At 44.6% G+C, this 22,745-nt stretch overlaps 2 protein-coding genes across 2 annotated transcripts in view; one reads left to right on the forward strand and one right to left on the reverse strand.

Moving 5' to 3' along the window:
• The window catches only part of LOC119725182, a 78,877-nt gene that overhangs the window by 33,493 nt on the left and 22,639 nt on the right, over nt 1–22,745 (reverse strand). The window contains exons 26-36 of the mRNA XM_038196543.1: nt 15,875–16,055; nt 15,082–15,323; nt 14,220–14,774; nt 10,624–14,120; nt 9,825–9,996; nt 9,290–9,520; nt 8,599–8,957; nt 7,682–8,045; nt 6,763–7,065; nt 5,439–6,584; nt 177–5,273 (exon numbers count right to left, since the gene is read on the reverse strand). Coding sequence (XP_038052471.1) covers nt 177–5,273; nt 5,439–6,584; nt 6,763–7,065; nt 7,682–8,045; nt 8,599–8,957; nt 9,290–9,520; nt 9,825–9,996; nt 10,624–14,120; nt 14,220–14,774; nt 15,082–15,323; nt 15,875–16,055 — 12,147 coding nt within the window. The remainder of the gene's footprint in view (nt 1–176; nt 5,274–5,438; nt 6,585–6,762; nt 7,066–7,681; nt 8,046–8,598; nt 8,958–9,289; nt 9,521–9,824; nt 9,997–10,623; nt 14,121–14,219; nt 14,775–15,081; nt 15,324–15,874; nt 16,056–22,745) is intronic.
• On the forward strand, nt 18,257–19,915 carry LOC119724875 (beta-3 adrenergic receptor-like). Its single transcript, XM_038196163.1, has one exon. It carries the CDS (start codon nt 18,877–18,879, stop codon nt 19,837–19,839), a length of 963 nt encoding a protein of 320 aa, XP_038052091.1. The 5' UTR covers nt 18,257–18,876; the 3' UTR covers nt 19,840–19,915.

Consider the following 22,745-nt stretch of genomic DNA (forward strand, 5'->3'; position numbering starts at 1 on the left):
CATCGTAACCACAACCAACAAGACATTATTTTGGAAACAACAACAAATTATTTTGACAATTTTCCTTTCTGACTCTATACAATTTTTAATCCAATGCTATGAAATAAATTCTTTCAATTTGTTGTGATGTTTGTGTGCCAAGAATATGACATTAAGTGGACACTTTAACCACCAACCTTTGGATCCATGCCCGGCACCAGAGGCCCCGCTTGTGCCGCTGCTCCCTGCTCCACTACCCTGCTGGGCAGGGTACCCACTTCCATCGCTGGTAACCACACCAGTATACTCCACATTTACTATTCCAGCATCAATTTGCACTCTCCTTGTCCGCAGATCTAGGCGACCGCCATATTTCACAATCAGTTCTCCAACGTCCATCACCGGTTCGGTTGGGTCCATGATCAACTTTAAGACACCCAAGTTGTTGACTGTTACTTCTGGTGTTACGAGTAGCCCCGGTGTGTGGTCCAAGTAAGGGGTATCCTCGTACCATTGTGATTTCTCAGGTAGAAGAGCTGTGTGTGCTTTACCAAGGAACTGGATTTCACCCCCACGTTCAATTATGAGCTCTTCCACCCCGGTAATGCGACCTTCGATGATTATGACCTCAGTGAGAACAATGAGAGTTGTCGGGAGTACGACCTCCCCACCCCAGTCAATGTGGAACCCACAAGGTGCATCAAGGTAGGTATGGGTGGACTCCACAATGTGGATGAACAGCCGCTGGCGATTCTGGACACGGATCAGCCCCCGCTTGTTGCCAGTCAACTCATGGACAACCACAGTGACGTTGTGGGCCTCCTGGGGATGGTAGAAGTGTAGATAGGAGTGCCCTTCGATTTGCAGCTCATCAAATTCGTAGAAGATTGTTTCCTCCTCCATCACCACAGCAGGATGATCCACCTCGATCACACCATTGTCAATCTTCAGCTTGGAATGTTCCGGCTTGAACTCGGTGATGTTTTTGGCTGAGTATTTCAACTCCCTGTACTGTGGTCCGCGACGAGACTCGTACTTGTAAACCGTACCAGCAGCTCCATTTCCAAGTGACGGATCTGGGTGTGAACTCCCACACATACCACCTCTGGAAACAAAGAGCCCACCATAGTTGTTTTGATGTCTAATATGGATGCCTATTCTCCCACCAGCTCCACCTGCTCCTCTACGCAATCCTCCCCCACCATTCACACGAATCTCTCCATGGCCTGTGATGTTTGTCGCCTCGATCAGGACACTCCCGCCACTGCCACCACCTGCATCGAGGCTCAGACTGTTCACACTACTTGCTGATACGAGTCCATTAAGGTGGATGAGTTTCCCGATGATCCAGTGCAGCAATCCACCACCAGCTCCTCCCAAGCCAGCAACACTGCTTCCTCCACCGCTACCTAGAACAAGAGGTGTGTACACAGATCCATACGTGCTCCCTGTTGTTGCACCAGCAAAATATCCACCTTGTCCACCGTGGCTTCCACCTGTGCCATACCCAGTAGAAGTCGTCTTACCAGCTCCTGGCCCGTGATTGCTTGGATGACCTTTCCCATCAAGTAAGAGGTCACCCTCACTCTCCAAGTCTGCATGGTCCGACTCGATCAATCCATGATTCATCAAAAGTGTTCCTCGATACTTGATCTCTAGGAAATCAACATTCAGGATTATATCATCAAGGACCCGTTGGAAAGTGATTGTGCCTCCGTACTTAATGAACAACTCTGGGACTGAGAAATTGCCCTTGTCAGAAATGTGGACGTATTCGTGGTTTTCAACGATAGCAGTCTGCGATGTTGATGTACATATCACATCAGCCTCATCCTCAATGAAAAGCTCATGTATGCCAGTTACAAGACCATGAAGCTCTGTCCGGGTGCCATGCAAGTGGACCTCCGATGGGAGGACAATCTCAGAGCCATAGTCGATCAAGAAACTGCAAGGTGCTTCGGTCCTATTTGTTCGGGACTCTACCACCTCAACATACACAGCCTGATCACCTCGAAGATGCAACTGGCCTGTTTTGTCTCCAATGAAACGGTGCACCGTGACATTGACGTGCTCATGCTGTGGTGGGTGGTAGATCAACAGCCTCGAGGCACCCGTCAGCTCCATCTCATTGAACTCGTAGGATTTTGAGTCACCTTCAATCAACACAGTTGCTGTTGGCACATAAAGGCCTTCGTTGTCTATGTGGATGTACTTGTGATCAACATCCAGGAGAGTGGTGTTGGTCGATTTCAGATACTTGCGGATGCGATACTCCAGGGGACGCAAGTTCTCTTCAATGTATGATGTGCCTGCTGCTGCTCCATGATCTAAGAGATAACCAGACCCTCCACTTCCACCCCTGTCAGTGTACTTTCCTCCATACGTGTAGCGCCAGCGGCAATGTATTGCAGCTCTTCCCCCTGATCCACCACCTCCTTGTCCAAAACCATCTTCACCCCGGACATTAATTTCTCCATGTCCAGTCATGTTGGTAGTTTCCAGGAATACACTGCCACCACTGCCACCACCTGCATTGCCATTAACTCCGGGAGCTCCTTTTGCTGAAAGCAGACCATTGAGCTCCAAGTAATGGCTTATAATCCAGTGCAGCAACCCACCACCACTGCCACCGGCTCCTCCACCATTTCCCCCACCACTACCAAGCTCAAGTCCAGTAACAACTGACCCATATGGCTGACTGACCAGAGAGATGTTCTGCCCTCCTCCTTCCCCTCCATGAGCTCCTCCATACCCAACACCAGAAATCGTTGAACCAAAGCCAGGACCTTCCTCAGCCGGAAAGCCATGACCATCCAAATGGAAGACTCCCTCGCTCTCAACCCAAGCATAAGTGGAATGAATTTCAGCATGGTTCACGTACATCTCTCCTCTGTATTTGACACGGAGCTCACTAGATTCCAGACTCATTGTAGAGGTAATGCGCAGGAAGCCCACTAGGCCTCCCAGCTTGATGGTCACAGTTCCAAATGAGAAGTTTCCAGGAGGTGTGATGTCTACGTAGGCCCTGTTCTCTAAACGGCCAGTTTGTGCAGTGGAGAAGAACTTAATCCAGGCGCCATCCTCAACGTACAAGTGGTGGACACCAACCATGAAGCCAGCGAGGGTGCTGTTGGTACCATGAATGTGAACCTCGGCAGGAAAGACAATCTCAGATCCTTCGTCGACAATATAGCTGCAAGGTGCTTCGGTCTTGTTGGTTACCGACTCTAAGACCTCAATGAAAGCAGTCTGGTTTACTCTCAGATGCAGCTGACCTGTCTTATCACCAATGAACCTGTGAACCGTCAAGTTAACTCTTGTTGCATTGTCTGGATGGTAGAGTAAAAGCCTTGCTGCTCCGCTAAGCTCCATCTCATCAAATTCATATTCAATTGTATCTGCTTCTGATATCATGGTAGCTGGAGGAACTGGTCGCCCGTTGTTGTCAATATGCACATACTTGTGGTCAACTTCCAAAAATGTGGTGTTGTGGACTTTGTCATATTTCTTGTGCCTGTACTCCAATTCTCTGAGGTTCTCTTCCTTGTAAACGGTACCTGCTGCACCTCCATGAGAGTTGCCATAGCCATCACCCCCAGCTCCTCCAAAGTCCAAGAACTCCCCTCCATATTGGTATCTCCATCGACAGTGGATCCCAACCCTGCCACCAGATCCACCTCCTCCCTTGCCAACACCGTTGCCACCTGTGGCTGCAATCACTCCGTGTCCTGTCATGTTTGTTGTCTCTATTAGAGCAGCACCTCCACTACCACCTCCTGCATCTTGTCCGATGCCATCCCCACCTCTCAAAGCCAGCTCTCCATTCAGTTCAAGTTTCTGCCCAATCCTCCACCACAGCAGGCCACCTCCTCGACCACCAACTCCTGTGCCATTTCCACCACCACTACCTTTTTCCCGAGGAGTGTAGACTGAGTCATAAGGCGTTCCACCATAGAATGGTGGCCCACCTCCCTGTCCGCCATGCCCTGCTCCCATCCCAATCCCATCCTGAGTAGTAAACCCTCCTCCTGGACCATCCTCTGCAGGATGGCCCCTTGCGTCCAAATGGAATATCCCCTGGCTTTCAATCCAAGCATCAGCGGATTCTATATCAGCATCATTCATGTACACCTCTCCCTGATACTTGACCCAGAACTCACTGACAATAATACTCATGGGGTGGGTTATCTGCTGGAACTCAGCTTTGGAATGGCGCTCAATAGTGAGAGTTGCAAAACTGAAGTTTCCTGGCTTCGTGATGAGGGTGTACTCCTTATTTTCAACCAATGCTGTCTGTGCAGTTGAGAAGAAGACAACATCTCCCCCACTGGCTATTACAAGATGATGCACACCTGTGATCCTGCCAGCTAGCCATGTCCTCGTTCCTAGAATATCCACGGAAGCCGGAAAGACGATCTCTGCACCTTCGTCAATCTTGTAACTACAAGGAGCAAAGGTTTCATTTGTCTGTGATTCCACAACTTCAACATAAATGATCTGGTCCTCTCTTAAATGGAAGAGCCCAGTTCTGTCACCCAGAAACTTATGGACAATGACAGTCACATTCGGCGAGCTTTGTGGATGGTGGATACGGATGTTGGCATGTCGAGTGATATGGGCTTCATCCAATTCATAGAAGTCTTTCTCACCTTCCATGAGCATTGTGAAAATCCAGGGAACGTGTTGGTCATTGTTGTCGACAAACAAATACCGATGCTCTCCAACAACCGACGTGACATTGGTATCTGGATCGTATTTGAGTTCAGCATACTGGGGTCCGCGATTGGTTTCCTCCTTGTAAACAGTGCCAGCGGCTCCGTAATTTGTTGTTGTGCCATGACCACCTACAGAAGTCAGCCTCCCAGCAAACTTGTAGTGATATTTGGCATGGATTGCAATCCTGCCGCCAGAGCCTCCAAATCCTTGACCTAGCTGGCTGCTTGCTGGTGGTGCCGCATTTCCTCCATTCACGTTGATAACTCCATGGCCTCCAAAATCGGTGCTCTCAATCAGAATGCTCCCGCCGCTGCCACCGCCCGCATTGCCGCTTGCGCCAGCCCGACCTCTGAGATTGATAAACCCATCAATGGTAATCAGTGCTCCGTTCTGCCAGAGGAGTTCACCTCCGCCACTACCACCAAGGCCCCCTCCGTTGCCGCCACCACTACCCCTTTCCCAAGGGGCGTACAGGGATCCGTACGGTTCCCCTCCGGTCTTAGGATCAGGTGCTCCACCGTACCCCCCATGACCAGCACCATAGCCAATCCCATTTGAAGTCCATCCAGCACCTGGACCTGATTACAAAAATCGAACACAAAACTCATGATGGCAAACAGATTTAAACAGCAAACTAAAATTTACTCCAATTTCGCAAACAATTCATCATGAGAACCAATACAATATAAAGATTGCACAATTTGGTTTTAGAAATGGAAGAAACGGTGCATTTCAAGACTTACCACTTTCACTAGGATATCCAGTAAAGTCTAAGTTTAAGATGCCCTCGCTCTCAATGGTAGCATCTCCTGTATCAATAAATCCTCGATTCATGTTGATTAGTCCATTGAACTTTATCTTCAGATCACTGGCAGTTATAGTGAGATCGTCTTCGATTTCACTCAGCATCATAACTGATCCCCTCTGGACTGTTATCCGACTGAAAGTGATGTTTCCCGGGGATGTGATGAAGTCATAGGTCCCGTTGTTGAGCAGAGCCGTTCTTGACGTCGATGTGAAAGTCACAACGGAGCTTTCTGTGACAAACAGGTTGTGGACACCCGTAACTAGACCATCGATGTAGGTTCTTGTTCCCAGAAGGAAGAGGGTGGATGGGAAGATGATCTCGGTGTTGCGGTCGATGCGGTAGCTGACCGGCGCGATGGTGAATCCACTCTGAGATTCGACAACTTCGCAGTACATCTTCTGGTGGTACCTCAGGTGCATCTGGCCAGTCCTGTCACCAACGAACTTGTGCGTGATTAGTTCTGAGTCCTTTCCATGCAACCAGAGCACAACATGGTTGTGTATCTCTATCTCATCGAATTCAAACAACGTCCCGTTGTCATTTTCGATCACCGTTGGTAGGAAGTCGTTGCGGTTTTGGTTGTCCAAGTAGAGCTTGGTGAATCCATCCACCCACAGAGTTTCATTGTGCCCGTTGAAAGTAGCCTTACGGAATCGCAGACCACGATTGGTATCTGTGTAATAGACAGTCCCGCCAGCTGCGTGCCCTGGACTGGCACTCGGGCGTGAGCTGCCACCAAGACCACCGTATGCATCAAAATCACCCGCATATTCTCTCAGCCATGACACGTGCACGGCAATGCGCCCTCCCGCACCGCCAAAGCCTTCCCCGTAACCGCTGCCACCGTTGACATAAATGCCACCGTGCCCCGAGAACAAGACAGTTGTAACGTACACACTACCACCGCTACCACCACCGCCATGCCCGCCACTAGCGTCGCCACCGGTGTTTTGCAAGTAACCATCCAGATGGAATGAGTGACCAACATGGATTGTGATTACGCTTCCGCCTGGACCTCCGGTTAAACCACCACCACCACTTCCAGTGTGGAAGGAGTTGGTGTACGAGCCATACGGGGCACCTAAAAACGGGAAAAGAAGGCTTTGCTTAATATTAAAAACCTGTTGTGGATATTTTTTTGTAGATACCAGTTAAAACAAGTAAATGATATGGTAACGTAAGTGTGATTTTAAAGTAAACTGCAAGAATAAAGGGCATTTATACAGATTGTAAAAAATAGAAGCAACTTTATGTCGTACCTGCAGTGTAGTTCAGCAAATCTGCTCCTCCGCCGTAACCACCATGACCCCCTCCAACACCAATGGAGCTGCCCTCCAGCCTGGCTCCGCCCCCTTCGCCAGACTCTGCCCCAGGACCCTGCCCGGCTGTGTCAATCACGGCCTCGCCCTCAATGTGGACATTGGTGGCTCGGATGTTGACGGACTGGGCGGAGACAAGAGACTGGTAACGGAGGAGGATGTCATTAACGTCTAGCTGCATGTGGTTGGGGTAGGTAAGCTGGGATCGGGCTTCCAGTTTGAGAACTCCGAGTCGAATAACACCTGGTTAAAAAACAAAAATTTCCAACTATCAACCACTATTTAACCCTTGCCAAATGCAAGTGCTGTTTCAAGTCGATCACAAGTCGGGCCACAAGTTAATCACAAGTAAATTCACAGGTTCTGTCCAAGCAAAAGGGGATAAGCAATGGAATGTCTACGTCACAGTTCATTTGCCAAGCATGGACTTGACTAGAACTCGATGACTTGAGCATGACTGGCGATGGACTTGACTACACCAATGGCTTCGCGAAATCTTCCAAAATCCAACAAATGGATTTGCGGTGTTCTGATAGAGTTTGGACTTAAGAGCCAAGTCACAGAAACTCTACACAGGCTTCGATGTCCACATTTTTCTTATTAAAAACTACAAAGAATGTACCACAAACATCCTGCTCAGTGATGGGTTTTGGAGGGTTGGGGAAGCTGCCTTAAAACTATTAAAACACAAGACAACAAGCTCCGTCTTCAAACTTCAAATGTGACTAATAGATCCATCATAAATCTACAATACTTTAGACTGCTTAAAACTTGAATAACTTGGTCCTCCAGTCTTCACTTGGAATCAAACTTTTGCTTGGAGAAACTCAGTGTAATATTAGATAACGGTCTAGTGTACCTGGTGTTGGTTCATCCACATACGTTCCGTTGTTGACCTGAGCGTTGGTAGCATGTGGACCGACGACAAACTCCTTCCCTTCCGCTACGGTGAAGTTGTACACCCCGCTCATGCGCCCGTCGAGATAAAACGGCGGGTCGTCATTACCGATCACTCGGAAGTCGGCAGGGAGGAATATCTCCCCGTTCTCTTCGATGCGGAAGTTTACCGGTGGGACAGAGCGCCGGTTTACGTCTTGGGAGTACTCGATGTAGAATGTCTGGTTGGGTTGAATGTGGAGGAGACCCGTGCGATCTCCGAGGATTGTTTGGGCCGAGACGGAGGGGTTAGGTTTGCCGTTGCTTGGTGCTATTTGGAAGAGCATCTGCAGAAAGGATTGAAAATTTTTTTTTTCATTAAAAACACAAAGTATCAACAAAACATGGATCTCGTCATCAAAACATAACTTCCCCAGTTGAAATATTTAGCAGAAGATGCTGAGAAGGATTAGCAGAAGATGATCACTAAGCTTGTTGGGACAACAGAAGTTCAAGACAGAATTGAATCACTTGAGATCGAGAAAGTTGTTTTATACAACTATTGCAAAAGAAAGATTGACAGAGCAGTTGAGCAAAAAATCTTATAAGCAAAGAATGCTTATGCAAAAACAGGTTACCAACTCAAGTGCTGTGTGGTGTGTACTTCTTGTTACTGCTTCTAGACTGACCTTTGCTTAGCACAAAAATATGCTAAGTATGTAATTTCTGCTTACAAGCCCTTTGAAATCCAGCCTAGGTCTGCTCAAAATCAAGCTTAGCGATTGCTGAAGAAACGATCTACAAATGTAAGTAAGCAATGTTTGAATCAGCTTTTCGCCAGAAAATGGCAAACAACACCCTTTAATTCCCGTTCAGGATTCACAACTGTTCCAATTTTACCTTTCGTTGTAGCATGAGCTCATCCAGTCCATAATCTGCAAAGTTGTGCTCTGTCAAGTCATCCCTCAGCGTTCTCGGGTTCTTCTCGGCAAGAACAAAAGCCTTTGCTGGATTCACATTCTGGTTGTCCAAATAAAGCCTGGTGTACCACGTGCCGTTGACAAACTGCTCCACATAGACTGTCCCCGATCCACCGTAGTCGCCTTGAGTGGTTCCGCCGGCGCCGAGGGCCGTGAGGGCGCCGCGGTACTCGTCCACCTCCGTGATGTGGACGGCGATACGACCACCTGCACCCCCACCGTAAGTTAGATGGCCACGTCCACCAGAAGAGGAAATCTCGCCGTGACCCCTGAAGTGACCTAATTCATCATCGGAGATGGTTAAAATTGGATGTTGAGTGTTACAATCCTCCAAAAAAGTTTGCTTCCAAAATAAAATCTGTTTAAAGAGCTACATGTATCAAGATTCATACTTTGCTAAAAAATGGTACTGTAAAGTCATCAAGTTTCATCCCCATAACTGATGATCTATAATCAATAATCCTGAAATAAAGAAAAGAAACAATGTTGAAACGATTCAACCACCAACATGGAAAATGCTGTTCAAGACAAGGCCAGTTCACTGCTATAACTAGACTCCGTAACTGTCATTACCTAAGCCTGCCCTAGATCAGCAAAAACCTTTTATTTACCTGTTGTCACCCATACTGAGCCGCCACTACCTCCCCCTGCTCCGTTGCTTCCGTCGAGTCCATCCGTCAAGATTCTCCCGTCCAAGTTCAAGATGGCACCAACGATGATGCGTACTCGACCTCCACCTCGAGGTCCCGGGCTGCCGTTGGATGCAGCTCCTCCACGGCTTCCTCCGTTGACCGGTTCGTACAGGGAACCGTAAACAGTGCCACCAGGAGTTCCATCAGGTGCTGCAAAGAAAGAAAAAAAACTTGGTCATGTGATTGCTCTTCCTGCAAGTACTGCTACTAATTTATTTCTGGCTAGGCAGCCTCATTTCTTCAACCTTTAAGTCAAGTTTCATCTTATTATGGCACATTAGACCCAAAAAAATCATAAAATGTTTTGAACCAGACCAATCTTTACTACAAGTACACAATTTTCTCAATCATCTTCTACTTCCATAAATCGGCAAATAGAAAATTGGGGGCCCTAAGTATGAATTTTACTTTCTTCTTAACTCATGTGAAAGTAATTGCATTGTTTATTACTTACCATTTCCACCTACAGTAGCATGGCCAGCGCCAGTGCCTCTTGTTCCTGTTCCGGGGCCATCTTCTTCAGGGCCCCGCCCCGAGCACATCAGAGCAGCACTAGGTTCCAGGAAGTAATCTGTGGCATAGATCTCAAAGTACTCCGCACTGAAGGAGGAGCTCCATTTCATGTCCTGGATAAAATAAAAAATTGTTAAAATGGAACAGTTTCAGTGAAGCACAGATGACTAAAAAAACTCATACTCTAGCCATCTTATAAAAGATACAGGACTTTAAGTACACTAGCGCAGGAAATTCAATTTCAGCAGGATTTCAGGCAATTTATACAATGTATATGCTCAGTTTATTTAGTGTTTATATACAGAGTATTGTTCCTTCCTTTTACGTTTTCAAGTTGGCAGTAGATTTATGTAGTGTTTATATACAGAGTATTGTTCCTTCCTTTTACGTTTTCAAGTTGGCAGTAGATGAGTCAATCCATATTCATAAAGACTATGTGACAAAATTTGATGTTGTGGTCAGGTTCAGCAAACAGTTCCCTTCTGCACTGCATGTATATCTCTTGAAATATGAATGGTTTAAAAGTGTTGACATTTACTGTTAAATGTTGGCCAAATAAAAGATGCTTAAATGTTTGTATTGCACAGCGGTTGTCTGTCAACATGATGTCACAGGGCACATGGTCTATATTAAGTGCAAAAAGTTCTTAAAATTCCCTCAATTTGATTTTTCAGAGACACTTTCAAATTTTTGAATTCATTAATTATATTCCATCAGATACAAATTGTATCACTATTTACCAGAAAGCCCACGTTGAATGTAATTCCAAGGGGTGGAGGAAAGGCCACGGATGACTGAGCACCGAACTCCAGACTTGCAAATCTGAATGTTCCAGGGTCGTCGATGTACTCGTATGTCCCGTCGACAATCAGTGCCGTGTGGGCATCAGCTCCTATCACGACAGTACGCTGGTAGGCGATTCGCAGGTGTCTAACACCGAGCAGCTGCCCATTCCAGAGCAGTGCCGGCTGGCCTGTTCCAATGATGTCAACTGTACTTGCCATGGCAGCGATGGCGCCAGGATCAATGCGTAGGTTGACCTCTGCTTTGATGGTTGTTTTGCTGTTCTCTTCGACATCAATGCTGTAGGTGTGGTTGGAATGCATATGAAGAAGCCCACTTAGATCTCCTTCTAGAGTCTTAACATTTAGGCTCTTCTCTCTTCCGTCTGATAGCATCTGAAGTGATGCCATTCTAGTCATGTGAATCTCATTGAAGGTGTAGTTGTATGTTTCGGGCTCGTCTAAAGTGAAATAATGATTCCAGGATCTGCCAGAGTTGTCAATGATGAGTTGGTCATAAGGTCGGTCATCTTGAAGGTTTTGGAGGTAAATGGAACCTGGTTCCCCGTGGGGTGTTGGTAGTGCAGTTCCACCGGCTCCTCCATACGCTGAGTAGGATCCTTGGAAGTTGTTGTGTCCTGCAATGTAGATGGCAAGACGCCCTCCAGAGCCACCACCGGATCGAGGGCCATCCCCGTCTCCTCCATGAGCTGTCACCAAACCATGACCATCTAGCTCCCAAGACTCAATTCTGACAGAACCACCGCTTCCACCTCCACCCAGTGTCCCCGCAGATGCTGTAGATCCATCTGTTTTGATGGTTCCATCTAGCTGGATCCTGCCTGCTACCTTGATGCTGATGTACCCAGCACCTTCCCCACCATCTTGACTTGGTCCCGAGCCTCCATCACTTCCCCTTTCGGTTGCATTGTAAAGGCTTCCGTAGGATGCTCCACCAGGAGCCACAGCTTTGCCAGCACTATCATACCCTGTCCCTCCTCTGTTGGCATGTCCTCCACCACCACCTCCGCTGTTCCCAGAAGCCTGGCTGCCTTTCCCACGAGGCTCCGATGTTGTATCATCTGGTCGATCAGAGGCAGAGCAAGTAAGCGAAGCACCCTCCTCAATGTTCAAGCTGGATGACTTCAGCTCGGCATGTTCTGCAGAGATAGTTGAGGCATACCGGCTGTGGAGCTCGCTTGTGAGAAACTTCATACCCATGTCTGGAGCAAAATTCAGAGTAGATTCTGTAAGGAGAAGCAGGCTTCCAAATTGGAAGATTCCTGGTTCACCAATTTCTATGTAGCTCCCATTTTCCATGACAGCAGTGTGAGCATTGGGCATTATCTGAACAGTTGTTGCCTGGTTGAGGATCAAGTTGGCAACATTTGTCATTCGGCCATCATACTCCAAAGAGGCTACGTCTGATCTTTCTGTTGGAACGCCAAGCCCAATCACATACAAGGTAGCAGGGAAGACAATCTCAGCTGCCTGGTCAATTATGAAATTCACAGGGGCTTTTGTGACTGTAGGTACACTTTCAACCACCTCAATGATGAATTGCTGTGTCGCATGGGCATGCAGAAGTCCAGTTCGGTCTCCGAGAACTTTATGAATCACAAGCTGAACATTAGAAGCTTCTTTCTGGACATGCAGAGAGGATTTCCTTGGTAAATGGACCTCATCAAACTCATAGCTTTCAGCATCAGTTTCATTCAGAGTGACGTACTGTGTGATGGGTCTGTTTTGGTTGTCAATAAAGAGCCTCTTGAATGGCACACCATTCCTCAACTCTTGCAAGTAAACCGTGCCGCTACCTCCCCCAGCAGGAAGCCAGGATTGCCTGGAAGCTGTACCTCCTAAAGCTGAATACCGGCCACCATACTGGCTGGTGAGGTTGGTATAAACAGCAATACGTCCTCCCGATCCCCCACCTCCATTCCCAAATCCATCTCCACCATCTGCAGAAAGCAAGCCATAGCCTTCAAAAGTCTGCAGCTGAACCAGGATGCTCCCACCGCTGCCACCACTTCTGTGACTAGTCCCCCCATCACCACCACTTGCTGTTATTTCCCCATCTAGTATCATCTCTGCAGAGATGATGAAGACAGTCCCACCTCCTCGTCCTCCACTGATAGTCCCCCTGCTTCCTTTCTCTGTAGGGTAGTACAAAGATCCATAAGGTTGTCCTCCTACATTTGAGACAGAGTTGCCAACTCCACCAAAGCTTCCATGACCAGCACCGGAGTCCACCCCACCTTCTGTCTTTCCACTCCCAATCAGCTGATCAACATTGGATGAGCCATGCCGATCTGTGCCAGTGCAAGACAGAAGAGCTCCAACTTCTACATCCAGGTCAAAGGCTGTGATTTGGAAAAAATCTGCCCAGATTCCAGCACCGAATTTAACGTCCATGGTCCCGAAAGTCAGACGAGCTCCCATGTTGTTGGCAAATTCCCATCGACTCCCACTGGCCATCTCCACTGAAGCAAATGTGAACTCGCCCAGAATTCCATTTTCATCACCAACTAGAGCAACAGCATTTGCTGTAGGAAACACCCTCATTATTCGGTCATCCGCTAAAACAAGGTCCTGGACACCTGTTAATCTTCCATAAAGTTCCAGAGCTACATGAGTGGTTCCTTTTCCAACTATCTGGGTTCTGGATGACATAATGGCCTCTCCATCAGCATCAACTTTGATGTTTACGTAAGTCTTGCCACTGGTCTCATTAGCCTCCAAGACCCTCTCAAATATCACCGTCTGGTTCTTGTGAATGTGAACCAAAGCGGAGCCATCTCCAACAACCTTCTTCATGTCAAATGATCTCCTTAAGCCATCTGGATTGAGTTGAAAAAGGACCTTGTCGCTCAGATCAATTTCATCGATTGCGCCCTCATTCCAATCTTCACTCAACGTGAAGTACAACTTGGTCTGTCCATTCCTGTTGTCAACCATCAGTTTCTCAAAGGTTTCGTCATTCCTCATTTCCTGGAAATAGATTGTACCAGGGCCACCATTACCACTGGACTGGCCTGTACCTCCCCCAGCGTTGAACTGACCGACAAAACGTTCTGTTGAGTCAGCATTCACAGCGATACGACCACCACCTCCACTCCCACAATTTCTTGACCCACCAGCTCCTCCACTAGCAGATATCAAGCCGGTTCCACGGAAGTCCTCTCCGGCGGTGATCCAGATGCTCCCACCGCTGCCACCACCTGCACTTGATGATGGGGCCGGGCTCCCATTGGCCAACAGGCTGCCATCAGTGCGAATCTCCTGTGATTGCAGATGCACATAGGAGCCTCCCGCTCCGCCGTTACCTCCACGGGTACCTGATTGAGAGGGTTCATAGATCGATCCGAAGGATGGGAATGCTTGAGAGGCAACAGTATCTTGTCCAACCCCACCTGGCCCTCCGTAAGAACCTCCTCCACATGCTGCAAAATCACCTGAGGAAAACAAAACATCAAGAGCTTAGCTCATATAGAACTTGGGTTTTGGCTCATTTGTATAAATCAAATTTGTACCAATTTTACTCAACTACCGACCTGCATTAGGATGGTCTTCAGTAGACATTCCACTAGCATCCAGCACAGCGTCTCTCTCAACAGTCACAATCGCTGACGAAATATCAAAGAAATCAAACTGGAGGGTCACTCCACTTTTGACCTCAAATGACCCTCCAGTAATGACCAGGCCGCCTTCCACCGAGAATGTCGACCCTCGTTTCAGGGCGAGCAAACTGAACAAGTACTCTCCGGGATCACTGGTCGGTATGAAACCGCTCCTGGTTCTTCGGACTGTCAGACTGGTGTCTGTGAGGGTGAACACGCTGTTCTCCTCGACGGAGACTCTCTGAACATCAAACTGACCGCGGACAATCAACTCAGTCTGGTCAACCGAGAGGCTTGACGGGAAGACTAAGGTTGCGTTCGGTCCAGCATCCATGTTGACATGAGTGGTCATGTGCGTGCTGCGCCCGTTGACAATTTCTGCGAGCAGGAGTTGGTTGTGCTGGATGTACAATGTTCCTGTTTTGTCGCCTTCAAATGCTTGGACTTCGAGGGTTGATTCTGTCCCGTTATACTCTAGCTGCGAATAGCCTAAAAAATATTGGATTGAATAGAAGACACAGGAGTTTAATAAATTAGAATTTTGAAAGTCAACGAGTGTACTTGCAAACGTTTAATATTGCTTGAATATATGTCGCCTGTATATCTACATTTCAACACGTTTCTATTTCAGCCAGATCAAAGAGTCACTTTTATCTTTATAGGTGACGTACCTGGAACCAGCAGCACTGCGGACTTATGGATTTTCAATATCTGCAGTCCCTATTTAACTTCTGACCTTACTCATTAACCTCACAAAAATCTTTCAAAACGGTCCGACCATGTTTCATGGGATTACCTTGCAAAACGAGAGACTCGTATCTGTAATCCACATCATCTTCCTCCTGATTTAGAATCAAGACCGTTCTAGCCTGCCGCGGTAGATCTGATGCCCTGCCTCCATCAATGATAACTCTACTGGTTGGGAAGCCACTCAGAGGCTCCCGGATGAAGACGGTTCCTGCTGCACCCGTGACTTGATTACTGTCAATGTCAGCATTGTGGCCGCCGTGCGATCGTAGTGTGCCGTCAAAATCGAAGCTGATGTAGAAAGATAGTTCAACATTACAGATCAATTTGTATCTGAATCATCATCATGTATTATCAAACCAAACTAGCTTATTTTCGTATTACAATAGTAAACTAAATGATGAAGTATCATTGGAAAATGTGTTACATTCCAGCAATAGAATTAATTTTGAGACTTAAAAATTGAGTTTAGCCTTTCACTGACGTAATTATCGAAGCACCATACACTTTGTGACTTTCCAAGAGCTTGCCAGCTGCAACCAAAAAAACTGAAAGCTGCAACAACAAAAATGAGGTACTCGGCTGATTTTTGTACTCTAAAAAGTATTATAAGTACTGGAGTTTTGTACCGTTAGGCCAAGCTTTGACAGAGTAAATCTACTTTTTTTAGCTTGCAAGCTTTGAGACATTTATTCTCAGTCATAAGAATTTAATACTCTTGATACATAAATATTCTGAAGACTGTACTCTGCATGTGACTGCTCAAAATTGTATTGTGGTATTTTATCTAGTCCAAGGCCTTTTTGGGGTCCAATTTTGACCCACTGTATTTCAAAGCTGACCTGTTTTGGAGGTACAGGGCAATCTTTCCTCCGGATCCACCACCTCCGAGACCCAGACTGTCGCCCCCGCTGGCTTCAATGAGACCATGGCCGGTGAGAGACTGAGCCAAGATGTAGACACCACCACCGCTGCCACCACCGCTGTTTCCTGTGCCACTCATTCCGTTAGCCAAGATGGACCCTGCGAAGAAAACATTTGATCAATATAAGGTTGACAAGAGTTGAACCTGCAACCTCTAGTATAATGTGCTCTTCTACCTGAGCTATACAGCCCTATGTTGGTGGTCTCCTAAACTGAGTTAATATGAAAGTAAAGAAACAAATTGTTGTCAAAATGGAGCCAGTAAGGTAAGCTTTAAAAAATATAAAGTTGAACAAACAAATTGACCAGAGCAGAATTTGAACTGTCGCCCCAGAACACTGTACTTATCCTCTACCAACTGAGCTATAGGATTTATCAACTTTAAAGAAACAAAAATACCTACAACACCAACTTCAAAGAAACAAAAATACCTACAACACCAAATAAGACGTACGATTAAAATAAACAGGATTAAGCACCATCGATATCAGAATTTTCAATAAACAATATATCAGAAATCCAATATCGAGAATATTCAGATATATCGATTATGCCATGTAAAAGTTAAAGACCATAATGATGGCACATTGATTAAAAAAAAATGGTAAGTCCCAATTTTCCACAGATTTCTCTGGAGCTTATTGCTCAAACTTAAAAAAACCCAAATCTCAGCATTGAGATTTCGTCCAGAACGGGCGTTTTTAAAAATAGTTTTACATTAAGGGAGACCGCGAATTCCAGCGAACGCAGAGCACAGTGGCGCCGTTGGCCTTTCCCGGTTATTATTTCAAGTAACAAGCACAAATTGCTGCCGAGTTTTACTACATTATACAGCAAATGATAAACACAAATTCAGAGCACAAACAGGAGATTTATTTTGACGATAATCTGACGCAGTGTTGATATTTTCGATATGATTCCCCAATATCGAAAATTTCGTTACTTCAATATGATTAAAAAATTACTATCGGCAATATCGATATCAAAATAATATCGAAATATCGAGTAATATCGATATATCAATGGGGCTTAATACACAGTATATGAAACCAATACCAGTTTATTTATGTACATCACAATGTTTACCAACGTACAAGACCGGAGTAAAAAACAACAACTATGTGATGTTGATGGATGAGAGTAACTACAAGGGAAGGGAGCGTATACGCTCATTACGTTCCACTGACTGAGGCTACTGACATAAGAGCAATTATTAACCTGCCGCAGTGCTTCAGAGAATCTACATTTCCTTTCTAGTGGTAAGTGGGCTTTGATGTTACCTATGGGATTTGGGAATTCCGTCGTACAGAAGCTAATGTCTAACAAGCGATTGACAAATTGCCGGTGATCTGTTGTGTGTTCTTACATCAGTGTGTTGAAAACAGCCCATGGCTTTTCTATGTTCAATATCTACAGGCTACAAACTCTTGTAACTGAATGTCAGTCAGTACCATGTGAAGCATTTGCCGATGGTGAAATTGCCGCCTGGCTCAGGATACTTTTGGATAACTCACCTCATTTGTCCTATTAGGAAGCGGATATTTTCAGTCATAAATTTTCTTCTGTTTTACATTCTACAGAGTGGATCTTGACATTCTGCATATGACTGGATATGATATATGATTCTGCACTTCAAACTGGATTGTGCCGGTAAAAGTTCCCCAGCAAATTGGTGTCCCTTTTCGCTCTCTGGATATGTGGACATACTCCGTTGATTCTCCGTTGGATTAACTTCGCTTGAACGAAAGATGGTCAGCATACTCTAGTTGACTATTTGGAATTGGACAGTGCTCTTCACCAATAGCCATCCGCATCATAAAGCATAACGGGGGCCAAGACCAAGGAAAGTTTTGTGATTGTGTGTTTTGACAATCATTTGACTAAAAACGTTTGAATGTTGCTATAGTGTGCAGGTGTAAGTTACATCAGAATTCAACCGCTAGTCCACTAATACTCCTTGCCTGAACTTGCTGTCAGATGTAGCTGGTGGATCCACTGATCTGGAACTCAATCAACATCGATTTCTTTGACATAGGCCACCAGTTCTCATTTCACTGTTGATGTGGCTGAACCTCGGTTGATGCAGCAACAAATGATTTGATAAAAAATCCCAGTCCTCTAAGTGGTTGTCAGTTCTGAATGGTGGATCCACATCTCCTGAAATCAATCCACAAGCTTAAGGCTGTTGATGCTGTGGAATTCAACAGTGACGTTTGCTGTGACGTTTTCAGAATCAAAACTCTTATCTACTGAATTGTAATCTACACGAAGCCACACCTCTAAATGGTGGATCCACGTCTCTTGAACTCAGTCTACAAAGTCATTGATGCTGTAGAATTAAACAATGAAGTTCATTGTGACATCATCAACTGATTTGCAATCCATATGAGACCAAGCCTTGAATAGTGGATCCACAACTCCTGAGATCAATCCACATCACTGTACATGTAGTTGATGCTCCACAACAAAGACACTGTATTGTGATATCTTCAGAATAAATCAAACGCTGACCTACTGATTTGTAATCAACTTGGCTCAGTCCTTAATTTGGATCAACCTCTGAAATCAGTTCACATCCTAGGCATTGATGGTGTACAAAATCATCAAGTAAAGTAGTATTTATACATAGATATTTTCAGTGATATTTTTAGAGTCAACACACGGATCCACTGATTTCCATGTAACTTGAGGCTGCGGATTTCAAGTGTTGATCCACAACTTCTGAAATCAATCCACATCAGCGACAGCAACTTCTTTCACTTTTGCAGGGTAATATTTAGAGTATAATCCAGATATTTTTGCTGTACATGTATAAAATGCATTGCACTGAGTAATTGGAAAAGATATCTTTTAACTTTAAAATACTGAACTTCGTTATCTATCTTTTGAAACCAAGTTAACAACATTTCTTAGTTTCAAGATGAACAATTCAAGCATTGTAATAGTAGACTACAATGAATATGCGCAACTGCCTTACATCAAGGCATTATTTAGTACGATTTTGGCGTTAACATCTTTTTTGATTATACTAGGAAACATCTTTTCCTTGATAGTGCTCTATCGCGTGAGATCTATTAGTGAGCCAACGAGGATAAGCATGATATCGTTAACGATCGCGAACTTGTGCTCAGGGTTATTTCGCAGCTCGCCGGGCGTTTTTGCGGCCGCGATGGGACGTTGGCCTTTCAGAGGCCAGCTTTGTGCCGTTCAGGGAGTGCTCAACCATGCTTTGCTCACCGCTTGCATTTGGAATCTGCTGGTTCTCTGCTTGGACCGATTCATCGCGATCTTGAAGCCCTTGCGCTATCACCAAATCGTGACTGCCAAGAAAGCGCTGCTGGCTGTGCTGATCAGCTGGTGCCTCGCCGTTATTGGCGGATTCACGATGGGTCCGCTACAAACCCGCCGCCCAGCTCATTATATGCCCGAATACTGCAGTTGCTACTATCAGTTTCAATTCAACCCGTGGTTTTACGTTTCCTTTGCTACATTTGTCACAGTTCCATACATTGTAATGTTTTTTCTCTTCACTTATATGTTTGTTATCGCTAGAAGACATGCCAAGCGAATCCAAAACGGGATACCAAATAATCCAGAGGCACAGGTCAAACAACCCCCGGCGCGAAAATCAGCTATCACATATGCCTTGGTTATGCTGTTTTTCGATATCAGCATAACCCCTATGTTATTGCTACACACATACAACCTCATTATCCGTACTAGATGCTATGGGCACTTTGTCGTGACTTTTGTGTTTACCGTCCTGTTCCATTCTTTTTCCTTCTTGTGCTTGCCAGTTTTTTACAAGCGGACTGCAGCCTTTAGAGAGGAGTTATATCGAATCGCGGCCAAAATCTGTCCGTTTAAATGCTGCAAAGTCTAGGGGTTGCATGACTGATGAATGTATTGTCATTCCCTGTGCAATAATGCTGTGATACAGTATTACGATATACGAAAATTGGAATCAAGATCATGGGCGACGCCAGGATTTTTTCGGGGGGGGGGGGGGGGGGGGGGGAGGGCAAAGCTTATTTTCCCCCCAAAGCATTGTACTTTCTCCAGCCTATTCTCAATTTATCATTTTTTTGAGGGTGGGCAGGGGACATGTAACCACCCCAGCCCCATTGACACCCCTGCAGGTGCCCATTTTGTTAAATGTGTATTAAATTAATAGCAAATAGGACTTCACACCTCTTTTTCGTTTCTTTTTCCCCCCTTTTTTCTTCCTTTTTTTGTTTTTGTTTTGGGTTTTCCGGGGGGGAGGGGGGAAGGGGGAGGGAGGCAAGCGTACCCCCTGCCCCATCCTGGTGATGCCCATGATCAAGATAGCATGCCTCTAAAATAGAAACAGAGAGAGAACAAATATAGCTAAAACAACTTATTCATTACATTTAAAATAACAAGAATGGCAAAGTATTGTTAAGTGTTAGTATTGTTAAGTGTTAGTATTGTAAGCGTAAGTTCATTATTAAAGCTACATTTGGGCAATTCCATCATTATGGACGTTACGTTCAGAGCCAAAACCCAATTTGAAACAACAAAATAAAATACTTGCAGTAAAAAGAAAATTGTCTATATTTGGCACAACACTGGGTTGGCCTCAATGTAAAACATGACATTGTTTATGTAGTGTTAGCTGAAGTAACTAATGAGATATAAGCAGTGATCAATCGTTACAAACGTTACGCTTTATTAAAGATATAGATTTTTGATGTTCAGTATGCAACAATAAAAGTCTGTGATGTTCCTTGCAAGAATTTTAATGATATAACTATGTTGTCGCACATGTAGCTTCACTCTATAAAAACACAAATGGCATTCTGTAAACAGGTACTTTGTTATTATGGATATATCATGTTTTTGTAATACTGATTTACATGTTTTTGTTGTTACAGACGTAAGATTAATCACCTACATGACAAAAAAAAACTTAAGCATGATATTCTTTATAGTGTTATTTTTTAATTGATAAAATATGAACCTTTCTCGGTCTTAAAAACACAAACTATTAACAATAAAAATTGCTTTCTGCATGTGAAAACAAGATTTCAAAATGACCACCTAAAATCTATAACTTTGGCCCCAAACCAGTTTTTTTTCCACAAAAAAAAGAACAAACAAAAAATATTCAACCACTTTCTACATCACTGGCACAGGTCCTGTGTTCCTTCATTTGATACCACATTTGAGGTCGTGATGCTTGTAGTTCTGAACTAGATTTCATAAATATTCCACTTTTCTACCATGTCCACTTTTGCGTGGAATTGCCCATTTATTACAGAAAAATGAAACATAATATAAGTAAGTAAATATTTGTAAATATAAAAAGAACATTCTCTTATATTGTCACCAGCAATGTACATGTGCAATACTATCTTCGTGTATGTTTTAGCAGTTTCTTGCATTTTAAGATTTTGCTTAATCAAAATTAATTTGTAAATAAAATAGGTTTAGTGGTTATGAGTTTGACTAAGGCCAAAAAAAAAATAAGTCGGTCTCTGGTCAGCGCGCGCGTCGATTTTAACCATGCGCGTCAATCTTTTTTTTTTCCAAAATGTTCCGCGGTAGCTCCAAAAATTCTTTTTTTACCAAAGAGCACCAAGGAATGGGAAATTGCCAGTGTTGTAGTCGAGACCGGATAGTCCGAGACCGAAACCAAGACCTGAAGTTGTGAGACCGAGACCGAGACCGAGACCAACCCCTTCAAGGCAGACCGAGACCGAGACCGAAATGGTCCGAGACCGAGACCGAGACCGAGACCGCGGATAATAAATAACAATAATCTAAATAAAAAAACAAGTCACTAATTACAGCTGAACAGTCTGTCCTTGAGATGATGTTGATGGGGATGTGAAGGAAGTGATTGAAAGCAGGAATCACTTGCACCTGCTTAATTGTGTCATGCGAGTGCTCTTCATGTTTGCTTCATACCATAAATTACAACATGGCAACATATTTTGTTATTGTCACAATCAATTAAAAAAAGGGAAACAACCTAATTTAAAGAAGGGGAAAACCTAATTTGATGAACTCTATATATTTTTTTGATAATATGCTTTTTTAAAAGCATATTTTTTTAAATATAATATTGTTTAACTACTATAAAGTGTCAATCTGATGAAGAAACTCTAACTTAGGAGTACGGCAATTTGTACTAGTTTTTTGCGATGTTGAAACTTGACAAAAGTAAAAAGTTAAAGGTGGATGTGTCATCTGTTATAGGAACTAAACTAAACTGTTACCGGACCCAAAACTCCACAGCCACCCCTTGGTTTCAGCAATGACTACTAACAGATATTTAAAAGCAGCTTTAATTTTACATTGGACCTCCTTGTAAACCTGATGAAAAAATAATTTGGAGCAAGAAAATATTGGTTTATTTTTAAAATTTCAGTCATGGAATATAACTTGTACATGTAGACCCAAAAATTGAGAGGTGGTCGCCAGAGAGGCCTGGCTGAGGCTGAAATGTATTGCCACTTTATTTGTGTATAATGTCAATACCATTACATACACTATAAAAGATTGATGAACCATATTTGCCTGATCTATCTTCTGTTAATCTGCCCGCCGTCATCATCGTCATTAGCCTATTTGAGAATATGGCCGACACAATAGAAGGGCACTGTCACAAACTGAATGTGGTGGGCGAGATGTACTTTTAGGATTCTTGGCTGCGTGCGCACGCCTATTTGTGTTTTGTACCAGCGTATCACCCGCATCGGCTACTATGCCGGGCGATAATACTTGAATATTTTAGTAATTTACAAGTACAACATATTGCCAATA

Source organism: Patiria miniata, unplaced genomic scaffold (genome assembly GCF_015706575.1).
Source record: "Patiria miniata isolate m_02_andy unplaced genomic scaffold, ASM1570657v1 HiC_scaffold_18, whole genome shotgun sequence".
Taxonomy (NCBI): domain Eukaryota; kingdom Metazoa; phylum Echinodermata; class Asteroidea; order Valvatida; family Asterinidae; genus Patiria; species Patiria miniata.

Bases quoted from the DNA above. Each gene is read 5' to 3' on its own strand.
- LOC119724875 (XM_038196163.1), top strand. From the start codon at position 18,877: ATGAACAATTCAAGCATTGTAATAGTAGACTACAATGAATATGCGCAA.